We start from the raw sequence: 11,445 nt of genomic DNA on the forward strand, positions 1-11,445 counted from the left end.
ATGTTTGTGTGTCCTGTCGCCCGTATCCCGTGTGTCCTGTGTTTGTCTCTCCTGCCTGAGCTCCCAGAACACCCTCCTCCTTCTAGAACACCTACCCCGAAGTAGCCTCGGGCGGATACACCCAGCTGCGGGTCTTCAGCGGCATCCCCGAGTGCGAATACCGCTTCACCACCAACCTGGGCGCCCGGGAGAGCTTCACCCTGCGGGGCCTGGACTTCTACTCCTCGGGGAGCGTGGCCACAGGACCCGAGGGCATCTTCACCCTCACCTACACGGTGGAGGGCCTGACCGAAGGTAGGTACCACCAGATCCCAGTCCCTTGGAGCCCTGGCGACCTCAAGTCTTCCGCACCGCAGGTTGCCAGGTTCTGGAGGGCGGCACCCAGCAGCTGTACGAGGCCACCGCCCACAGCCTCTTCCTGCGCCCCGCCCACACCATCTCCAAGTACTGGTACGAGGACGACGTCCAGAAGTCCAACCGATCCAGGGCCCTGGTCCGCACCCTGGCCAACCTGCTGGCCACCACCCGCGTGGTCTGGTCGGAGGAGCCCTCCGGCAACGTGGCCCTCGACCTGGCCGCCCGCAACCACGATCTCTACGAGCTGCCCACGGGTGCCTACAACGTCCAGGTGGCGGAGCACCCGCTGGCCAGGGTGGAGCTGCGGGCCGGCGGGGTGTACGTCCTGGCCATCGGCCAGAGCCGGTCTGAGGGCTTCGTGTCCGAGCTGCTGGAAGTTACGCCCCCGAACTCGATGAGCATGCTCTGGCTGGTGCCCCAGTACGTGGTGATGACGCTCGGCGAGGTGATGTTCTCGGTGACCGGCCTGGAGTTCTCCTACTCGCAGTCCCCGCCCAGCATGAAGAGCGTCCTGCAGGCCTGCTGGCTCCTGACGGTGGCCTTCGGCAACGTCGTGGTGGTGGTGGTGGCGGAGGCCAAGTTCTTCGACTCCCAGGCCAGCGAGTTCTTCCTCTTCGCGGGGTTGATGTTTGTGGACATGCTGGTCTTCATGGTGATCGCCTTCTACTACATTCCCTACGACGAGGAGGCGGCCTACGCCGAGCGGCTGAGGGAGAGGCTGCGGGAGCTGGAGGAGGAGCGGGAGCGGAAGCGGAAGCGGATACGGCGGCAAGAGCAGGAGCAGTGGAGCGACTTTGACAGCTTCAGGAACGATGAATAGTCTCTTCAGTTACGAAAGCCAGCTATATAATTGTACCCAGTTCTATCATTAACCTATTAAATGCATAATCTAAAAAGTTATTGTTTTAATTTTCAAATTTAAAAGTTTCACCCCGAAGGAAGCTTTAGTGTTGCCACCCTTGGATAACATTCTGTTACGGCTCTGTTAAAAGCTTAGTGCTGGTAAACAGATGGAGCTTACTGTTGGAAAAAATACTAAAATAAAGTCGGTATTTTAGATTATATATATCGATATATCGATATGAGTATACGTTTATAAACACTAAAGGCAAGAAGAAGAACCGTGGAAATCATATGACTCGATCGATAGAGAAAAAAGTTGGAATTTTCACTTGAAAACTCGCCCCGATTGGACTGGAAGACTCCACGCTTTTCGCCCAACACAGCTAACAAAGGCACAGCCGAAGGAACTCTGCCCAGGCGCTTCTGCTGCTTTTCTTTTCGCTTCCACGCCAGCCAGTTTGTGTTTTCGTGAGCCGTGTGCCCGTGTGTGTGCGAGTGCCAGTCATCAGTCATCCATTCAACGCTCGTTCAGTGTCAGGGATCAGGGAGTACCAATTGCAAGATGAACAGCTCGGGATTCATGTTCAACATCGACAACGGCTATCTGGAGGGCCTGTGCCGCGGCTTCAAGTGCGGAATCCTCAAGCAGGCGGACTACCTGAATCTGGTTCAGTGCGAGACCTTGGAGGGTGAGTTGTGTATATCTCGGGCCCCGTGAGGCGGCCTCCCCACTCCCCACACCCACCAGCACCCGCAGCTAGCTAGTTGCCATTGAAACTATTCAAAGCAGTGGCCCCAAGGTCTACTCCCAGGCAGATGTCTGCTCTGTCCCGGGGAGTAGTATCTGGCATGTTATGTCCACCTGCGAGGCAGTATCCCAGCCCCAATAGAACAGATACGGCCCAGAACTTGGCCCACACGAAACTCCAGCCAGATCTGGCCGGAAAAGAGCCGAGTGGGCCGCTCTCTTCGCTAATCACATGACCAGCGATAACAGCGCTTACGCGACTGCTGGTGTGTGTGAGAGGCGCACTCGTACGTACGTACGTACATGCTGGTGCTGCCGCTCTGCCCCTCGTCCGTGTGTGTGTGTGTAAGCTTGTCTTGTGATGTTTGCTGACCCCTTTCCGGGAACGCCTCCTGGCACTCTTCTCTTACAGACCTCAAGCTCCACCTGCAGGGCACCGACTACGGCAGCTTCCTGGCCAACGAGCCCTCGCCGCTCTCCGTGTCGGTAATCGACGACAAGCTGCGCGAGAAGCTGGTGATCGAGTTCCAGCACATGCGCAACCATGCCGTCGAGCCGCTGTCTAACTTCCTGGACTTCATCACCTACGGGTACATGATCGACAACATCATCCTGCTGATCACCGGCACCCTGCACCAGCGCCCCATCTCGGAGCTGATCCCCAAGTGCCATCCCCTGGGCAGCTTCGAGCAGATGGAGGCCATCCACGTCGCCTCCACGCCCGCTGAGCTGTACAACGCCGTGCTGGTGGACACTCCGCTGGCCCCGTTCTTCGTCGACTGCATCTCCGAGCAGGATCTGGACGAGATGAACATCGAGATCATCCGCAACACGCTCTACAAGGCATACCTGGAGGCCTTCTACAACTTCTGCAAGAACATGGGTGGTGCCACCGCCGATGTCATGTGCGAGATCCTTGCCGTAAGTATCCACCTAGCCAGGTGTCCTTATCCTTGTCTTTGTCCTTTGGCCTGAGATGTCTGACCTTCTGCCTCCTCACAGTTCGAGGCCGATCGCCGGGCCATCATCATCACCATCAACTCGTTCGGCACCGAGCTGTCCAAGGACGACCGCGCCAAGCTCTACCCCAACTGCGGCAAGATGTACCCCGACGGACTGGCCGCCCTGGCCCGCGCCGACGACTACGAGCAGGTCAAGACCGTGGCCGAGTACTACGCGGAGTACGCCGCCCTGTTCGACGGCTCCGGCAACAACCCCGGCGACAAGACGCTGGAGGACAAGTTCTTCGAGCACGAGGTGAAGCTGAACGTGTACGCCTTCTTGCAGCAGTTCCACTTCGGCGTCTTCTACGCGTACCTCAAGCTCAAGGAGCAGGAGTGCCGCAACATCGTCTGGATCGCCGAGTGCGTCGCCCAGAAGCACCGGGCCAAGATCGACAACTACATACCCATCTTCTAAGCGCCCTCCGGACCGCCCCGGCCCGCCCATAATGTTATAATGTTTACTTTTTTTTTTAATGACCTACCTTCCGCGTCTTCGTGTTTTTTTTGTTCGTCTCCCCCCCCTCCCACCACCTTGTTATGCAATTGTTTAATGTATATTATATTACGGCCACTGTCTCCGGAAGCGTGTATGTAGTTTTGTTGTACGAGTATTATTGTCGGCCCGGCAGCCCGACAGCCCCGCCGCACTTCCGACGGATACAGCCCCCCACGGACATACCCCATAGTAATGTACAGCCCATGCGTGGGGGCGACCTCCCAGGTGTCCCTTCCAGGGCTCCGTGCTTCTGTATATATGTATTACCGCCGAACGGATCGGACAGTTCAGTGCCGAGGAGGGGCGTCAGCACCATATGTTAACTACTATATAGAATGCATAAACTACATACATATGTGAATGATAAATCAATTATTAAACATGTTTTCAAACATTCCCTTAAAAGCGTGCTTCTCTCTTGGCTCTTGGCTCTTGGCCCTCTGGACCGCCATCCTCCGCCCCACAGAATGTGCAGCTCGGCCGCTAACCGAATTATGCTGGCCATAGAATTAATGGCTTTCGGAGACCAACTTTCTGCTGGCGTTTGCATAACCCCAGCCCCTGCCCCTGCCTCTGCCCCTCGACGGAGTTATATAAAGACCGGAGTCGATATCGAGCGGGTTTTCGGGCATCGAAAGCCAACAGCCAGTCTGCTGCGGAAGAAAGCTATTAACTAACTAGTGGCTCGACAAAAACAGCTCTCGGGAATGGGTAGGGCGTGTCGTAAGACACTCTATGGGGTGCTTTCAGAGTTTCGAAGTGAGCTGAATTCTAAACAGTTTTCTAAAGCAAGTCTGGTGGAGATTGGAAGGGCCCTACGCCCTATATGCTTCTATAAGTGTTACGGAGGGCTGGCTTTCTTTTCCGGATGCTGATGCCCATCGATACTGAGCCTCGATCCTCAAGTACCACCAGCCATGGATGCCCTGAATTACAAATCAGTGGCCTTCTTCTCTGCTTTCGATGACTAATGGACCTGTCTGGGCCCACTGATTGCAGCTGCACCTTTGTCCGCACCCGACCAGGTTCCTTGGCCACCCCAAGGCCACTGCTCTGGGTGTGGTGATCACCGTCCTGCCCAGCTATTACTCATCCCGGCCTAGACAAAGGAGCTCCGAGAAAGAAAACCCCCGACCCGAGGAAGAGGAAGCCAGTGACGTGGGTTAATTGCCAGCCAGAGGGGGGTGCTACGTGCCTCCACACTCCCAACTCCCAACTCCACACAACCGACCTGATATACAACAGAGGCAGAGCATGCCGTTACCGTTAACCTGACCAACGTGCAGCAGGTGGCAGCCAACCACCTGAGAGCAGCCAACACGTTCGATGCGAAAAGAAAGCTGCCGTCGCGTCGGCTGGTTCGATCAGCTGGCCGGATCGCGGGCCGGGTGGGGAATCGCCCATAACTCGGCTCGGTGGCCCCGACTCTGGGCAGTCGAGTTCCGCGTCTCCGAGCGTAGAGTTCAGTCTTTAAAAACGCTCCCATCCACCACCAAGTCCTAAACGCGCGCCAATTTTGTTGGGCTTAAGCCTCAGCCACATCTTCGCATCTTAGGCAGAACTTCGGCTTAGGACCTTCTTTTCTTTTTTTTTTGTTGTGTTTTTGAGTGCATCTTCAAGTCCCACCCACCGTGGTTGCAGCAGCGCTCCAGCATCGCCCATTCGCACCGGAGGACACAAGGATATCACACCTGCAAGGTAAAGAATCAAGTGCCGTGGCTGGCCAGCGGCAGTTGGCAGTTGGCAGTGGGACAGTGGGACAGTTGGACAGTGGGTTCTGGGTGCTGCTTCGGCTTGAGTTCGTCGGCTGGCGAGTGAAACGCGGTCGCCGCCAGGCGGGGGCAGAACGCGGGGCCTAACTGGGCCAATAATGACGACTGAAGTGGCACTCTCGAAGCGCTCAATGGCTTATTGTCTTCTGTTCTTGCCCCGGGGAGTCCCCTTGCTTTGCATTTCTTGTACTGCTGGGAAGTCCAAGGCCTAAGCCCCTCCAGTAGCCTCATCTTCGTCAGTTAGCCAGGCCAAATCCGAGTCGGCCAGTGGGCAGAGGCAGAGGCAGAGACAGGCAATTGCACGTAAAAGTCGCCGTGAAATTGTGTCAACCAGTTTGGCTCCGACTTACTGGCTAAGGTGTTGCCCACCCCCCTCTGGCGCTCTGGAGATCTCCATCTACGTCGCGGGCCATCGCCATCCATCCGCTTCTGTTTTCTGTTTTTGTGGCTGTGGCGCGTTCTTCTTTCCTTGTCATTAATTTATTTGAATTTGGCAAAACAAAAGAAACGCGGCGAGCGTTTTCGTTCTTCGTTTTACTTTCTACAAGCCCCCATCCGAAGACGGAAGACTGAAGACGGAAGAGCGAAGAGTCGGGCCTGGAAAGTGGCACTGGTTTCGGGTGGCTCAGGTGGCTAATTGGTGGCCAGAGCCACCAGGCTAACAGGCTAATGGCTAATGGCTAATGGCAGGCTCTCCATCCAAAGGTCGTAACTTCCGAGACAGCCACTGCTCCGTCCGACATGCCATAGCCATGGGGGCTGGCTGGGCCTATTTTCTGGTCCATTGGGTCAGCCTTGACCGGAAACGCCGTGACGCCGCTCCCCCAGCCCCGCCACTCCAATTCCAATTCCAATTCCAAGTGCTGGCTGGCAAACAAACACAAGTTTCACCGTAGGCTGCATTAAAGAACTTAACCTTAATTTTGGCATAGTCTCTGGGCTATTATGGTAACTCCGATGCGTCGATTTCACCCACACACGGCCAGAGCCAGAAGAAAGCGGCACTCGGTGGGTCAAATTAAGCAGAAAAGTCCCGCAGCAGCAGCGGCAGTGGCAGCGGCAGAGACACAAAGCCGAAAAATTATGCAAATTGTGGTGCGCTTTCGGGTTATATAAACCGGAGCGAGATGTGGCTCGCTCCGAAGGATGCCTGTCCGAAGGTAAAAGTCTGACAAAGTGCTTAGCATAATCGAGGGGGGCGCTGGTTTCGTAATCAGCACATCGCGGCTCAGAAGCCACCCGACGGCCAAGGCCTCTGCCTCTGCCTCTGCCTCTGTTTTGGCCACAAATGTAAAAATATTAATGGGCGAAATCGCATTATCGGAGCTCCAACCCGCCGCATCAGACCAGATCCATAAGCGATCGATCCGATCGGGTCATCACTTTCGCTGCCCACCGCATAATTAACAGTTCGACTCGGATTCGGATTTCGATTTCGATGGCCAGATTGCGGGCATGTTATGGTGTTATGATAATTTCCGAGGCGGCCCAATATTTTGGGAGCCATTGTTTGGGAGCCGGCCGCCTGGCCTGGCCTGGCCTGGCCTGGCCTGGCCTCGCCTCGCCTCACTTTCTATTTTCCTCTGCGCCGCCGATTAATTAATGCTAATAACTCCTCACAACCGTTATAATTTATTGACAAAATTCGAAAATGCCCGCTCGGGTCGGCTCTGGCCTGGTCTGGCCTGGCCTGGTCTGGTGGAGCAAAACAAACAAGAGGCGAAAACAACAGAGAAACAAACACCCAGCTCCCAAAAAACAAAAACGATTAAATACTCACACGTGGACATCTCACGTCGTGTCGTCGGGCGCTGTCTCTCTTTCTCCGGACTCCATAGTGCTCCGCTGGCCCTTTTCCCGCCCCGTTTCCAAATCCAAAATGCGACGAAATGCAAATGAAGTCTGGCCTGGCCCTGGGCTGGCTGTCGACTGGAATTTTTTTGGCCCGGGCTGGGAAACTAACGGGGAATGCAGGTGGCATGGGGCGGGGGGTGGACGCCTCCAGCGGAACAAGACAGCATCAAACATCGAATGGGCAGGTCCCGGCCAGAGAGCTCTGCTGGCAAAGGGCAAGGTCGCCGGGCCACAGTGCCACTCCACAAGTGCCACTCTATTCCACAAAACATTTAATATTTCGCCACTTCTCGGTGCAAGCTGCTCTCCACTAGTTTCCACTGCTCCTTGTTAACGGTACTCCTGGCAGCGGAGCATCCTCGCTGCGCACACGCGAGGTGGAGCTCTCGCCGCGAACTGCACTTCTGCACTTCTGGGGCTGCCTAACAGATTTATCCGCTAACTAAGTATTTATTAGCGGCGAGACTATTTATTACGATTTTTCACTTTATTTACGGCGGAGAACAGGACTTGAGTCGTTAAAGCACACGCGTTTAGGGACGCCATGTTGGCAGTGAAGAAGAAGAACATTTACAGAGAGAGGATTGAACGATCCCGTTGGCGCCCTGAGAGGGAGTAAGATAGAGAGCGGGAGCTTGCAGGCCATTTAAATGGGGAGACACGGAAGTGCAAAGAGAGCGACTGATCCTGTTGGCGTCAAGAGAGAGCAGCAAGAGAGAGAAGCTTTCCAGGGAGAACTCTCTGGAATTAATCCTATTGCAAAGGCTACACTGCAAAAAAAAAGTCAAGAGTATGCAATCTCTGGGAATTTCTCTCCGTGTACCCTTATGCCAACGTTCTCGGAGTCGGACGCATGCTTTGGCTTTGGCCGTATTTGGACTCGTACTTTCTATGGCCAAAGCTATGTAGCAGCCAACAGCAACAAGAATGCTCATTATGAGCAACTGGGCCATGTGTTGCTTCGCTGGAAGGTCATCAGCGGATTGGAGCAACGCCCGGCCGGATTCTTCGATGCAACCGCCAAAGGAAGGGGCGGGACGGGGCGGGGCGGGCGCAGAAAAATGAAAGTGGAACAGTGCAGCGGGCAACCGTTCCGCGGTGGAGCAGGTTGGAGATTCGTGGCCATTATGCGCCACTTCCACTTCCAGCCAAATTATGGAAATGATGTAAGGAAATGTGCGGTGTCAGAGCGGCCTGGGAAAGCGGCGGGCGGTGGAATAACAATCTGGTCATTACACCAAATCGTGGACGGACCTCGACGGTTCTCGGCCTGGAAATAGTTTAAGGCCAGAAGCGAGTGAGTGCCGGGTCCATGAATCCACGCCAGTCCACGCCAGTTTCTCCTCCAGTCGAGCTCCAGTTAAGAGCCGCTAATTGATTTGGAAATCTTGGGGCTGCCACCGCCCCCCTCTCTCCACCAACCGTCCCGCGCCAAGGGGGCACTCGAGGTAAATGAGTCAATAGCTGAAATTTCACTTTGCCATCAGAGGTGACTCCCACCGCTGCTCCTCCTCCTCCTTCTCCTCCGCTTCGGCTCGAGTTGCCAGCGAGCTCCAACGTGTTGGCTCTCCAAGAAATGAATGAATTTTGTTTTTGGTATCAAAGATGGTAGAGGGGGGAGAGGGAGGGGGAGGGGGAATTCTAATGAGGCTCTAACCCAGTTCGTCAATTAAATAACTTTTGAAGCCCGAAACGCACGGGCAGATTTCACTTTCGTTGGATTTTCGCCCGCCGCTAGATGGCGTTCCCCCTAATTTGTTTGCTTGCCCCCCCCTGCCTGCTCCCCTGCTCCCCTGCCCCCTGGGGCGCCCACTCTATGACTCTCCAAAAGCCAGATGAAAACGAAAAGAAGAAGAAGTGAAAGAAATTATGTCAATATTTATTTAAATTCATTTCTTTTGCAAAATACCAGACGAGGAAGAAGAATGCGGTGAAATTTAATCGCTGCCCACTCGAAAGCGGCAGAGCTGTTGACTTTTCGAATACCTTTCGCGACTGGGAGCGAAATACATGGCACATACATATATACATGGCACATACATGGTACCTACATGGACTGCCTCTCAGAATACATACATACATGTATGTACTTGGAGTTGACACATTTCTCTTCTTTTTTTTCGGTGAAATGTCAAAATTACAAAAGTTCTCTGCTCCTCCACTCCTCTCACCCGTTGTAACAACTCTAAGAGAGACTCTCTTAACGCCCCCCTCTGCTCCCCTCCACTTTCAGATGTCTGGCTCGAGGAAACAGATCCCGCAGCTGCTCCTGGCCCTGCTCCTGGTGGGCAGCGCCCTCGTCCTCCAGCTGGAGGCCAAGAGCGTCATGCGGCGCACCGACAAGATCTCGGAGAACTTCAAGCAGCTGGACCTGCCGCCCGAGGAGATCGACCCCAATGTGGCACCCCCCGAGTCGGAGCCGCCCAAGGTCGAGGACCTGGCTGAGGAGGCGGCGGCCAGCGCCCCCGTCTCAGTGATCGACGACAGCGCCAACGAGATCGCCAGCGGAGACGTCGAGGGCACGGCCAACGCCGTGGAGGCCGCCGTCCCGGAAGTGGCCGCTGCAGCTGTTCCGGAAGCCGCTCCAGAAGCCGCCTCCGCTGCTGCGCCAGCTGCCGCTCCCGCCGCCGCCACCACCGCGCCCGCTGTCGCCAAGCCGCCCAAGGCGCCCACCACCCCCAAGCCGGAGAACCCGATCAGCAAGTTCTGCAAGTGCTCCGAGACGCACTGCGACTGCTGCCGCAAGTTCGGCCTGCCGCTGCTCCCAGCCGGCCAGGGCTGCGCCAAGATCGCCTACCTGGGCAACGACGAGATGAGCGTATCCCTGAAGTACGGCGACTTCACCCTCGCCTCCCGCCGCATCTCCAGCAAGCGCGCCCGCCCCATCTGCGTGGGCCTGCCGGGCGGCTACTCCCAGTTCTGCGGCCGCATGTACGGCCTGTCGCGCGCCAAGGACTCCAAGGACTTCAAGGCCTGCCTGGCCTTCGAGCTGCGCGCCGACGAGGAGGTGGAGGCCTCCCTGCGCGTCTCCTGCTTCAAGTTCGGCCCGGAGGGACTCCGGGTGGCCGAGGCGGAGCCTCTCCCGGTCAAGCCCAGCACGGACGACGACGAGGACGACGATGACTTCTTCGGACTTGGCGGTACGTATTCTCTGAGAGATAAATGGTGGTTTCTTAGTATCTAGGGAATCTGCCTACGTGTCGTATACTTAATATTGCGTATACGACCAGTGGGCCGGGGAACTATGCATTGCCTTGAGTTGCCATTTAAAGTAAGAGATTTAAAGGCTACTTTTGGCCAAACTGAAGAGTAACTAGATATAAACTAGACACTTTATCAAGGAACATAAGCTGCATATCACGTATACGCCCTGTTCATATTGCGTATACGCCTAGTATTCCTATTCTAAGAAATCTTTATTTAGAAGCATACTAAGAAGAAAAAGAAGAATTAAAAACCACTTCTGGGAATAGACAGCCTTTCGAATGAACTCGGGGCGTATACTTAATATTGCTCATACGCCTAGTTGTAACCTTCTCCAAATTTCTCCTCCAGGTGGCGGCGATGATGACGAGGATGAGGACGACTACGAAAGCGACGCCGATACCGACACCGATGATGACGACGACACCGAGGACTACGCCGACGACGACGAGGCAGAGGCGCCAGAGGACGCCGACTACGGCGGCTTCAGCCTGGCCGGGCTCCTGGACGAGCTGGACGACGACGAGGAGGAGAAGCCGGTGAAGAAGCCAGCCGCTGCTGCCGCCTCTGATCAGACCCGCGAGGTGGTCACCACGGACGCCCAGACGCCCGCGGCCGATCCTGTCCAGAGCAAGGACGAGGCGGGAGCTACAGCTGCCGCTCCGGCTGACTCCCCGGCTGCTGACTCCGTTCCCGCTCCCGCTGCCGCCGGCAACGCGGCCGAGGAGTTTGCTGCCGCCGTGACCCCCGCCCCCGCCGCCGCGGACGACTCCACCACGCCCAAGGCCAAGAAGTCGAAGAAGGCGAAAAAGAACAAGAAGAAGAAGGCCGCCGCAGAGGCGAACGAGGAGACGGGATTCGCGTACGAGCTGCTCAACGGCATCCTGGATTTTTTCAACTGAGCGGCCAGCGGGAGCTGGCCAACATGCTGGGAAACAGTGTAAATACCGTGTACCGTCACTGGCCGGAAACGGATCCGGATACGGATAGCTAGAGTTACGCCCGTAGAGCTTAAGACCGCGAGAAATTCACTTATTTATTGCAATTGCTATTTATTCGATCGATTCCAGTTGAGCTTCGTAATTGTATGTTTAATTTATTTAACTTTATGAGGAATAAAAGTCGAAAACAAGTCCTGTCTGGCCCTGAGCTCAGCCTCACCCCTGA

At 55.6% G+C, this 11,445-nt stretch overlaps 3 protein-coding genes across 3 annotated transcripts; all 3 read left to right on the plus strand.

Moving 5' to 3' along the window:
* LOC6503866 (peptide transporter family 1) lies at positions 1 to 1,245 on the plus strand. The gene is made up of 3 exons (XM_001963709.2): positions 1 to 6; positions 87 to 294; positions 357 to 1,245. The coding sequence occupies exons 1-3, from the start codon at positions 1 to 3 to the stop codon at positions 1,175 to 1,177; spliced, it is 1,035 nt and encodes a 344-aa protein (XP_001963745.1). The 3' UTR covers positions 1,178 to 1,245.
* Positions 1,246 to 1,445: 200 nt separating this feature from the next.
* Positions 1,446 to 3,853, plus strand: LOC6503867 (V-type proton ATPase subunit d 1). The gene is made up of 3 exons (XM_001963710.4): positions 1,446 to 1,889; positions 2,361 to 2,869; positions 2,951 to 3,853. Exons 1-3 carry the CDS (start codon positions 1,763 to 1,765, stop codon positions 3,365 to 3,367), a joined length of 1,053 nt encoding a protein of 350 aa, XP_001963746.1. The 5' UTR covers positions 1,446 to 1,762; the 3' UTR covers positions 3,368 to 3,853.
* A 990-nt stretch (positions 3,854 to 4,843) lies between these two features.
* Positions 4,844 to 11,445, plus strand: LOC6503868. Its single transcript, XM_014905617.3, has 3 exons — positions 4,844 to 5,146; positions 9,308 to 10,214; positions 10,630 to 11,445. Exons 2-3 carry the CDS (start codon positions 9,308 to 9,310, stop codon positions 11,178 to 11,180), a joined length of 1,458 nt encoding a protein of 485 aa, XP_014761103.1. The 5' UTR covers positions 4,844 to 5,146; the 3' UTR covers positions 11,181 to 11,445.

Source organism: Drosophila ananassae, chromosome XL (assembly GCF_017639315.1).
Source record: "Drosophila ananassae strain 14024-0371.13 chromosome XL, ASM1763931v2, whole genome shotgun sequence".
In the NCBI taxonomy this organism is placed as follows: Eukaryota; Metazoa; Arthropoda; class Insecta; order Diptera; family Drosophilidae; genus Drosophila; species Drosophila ananassae.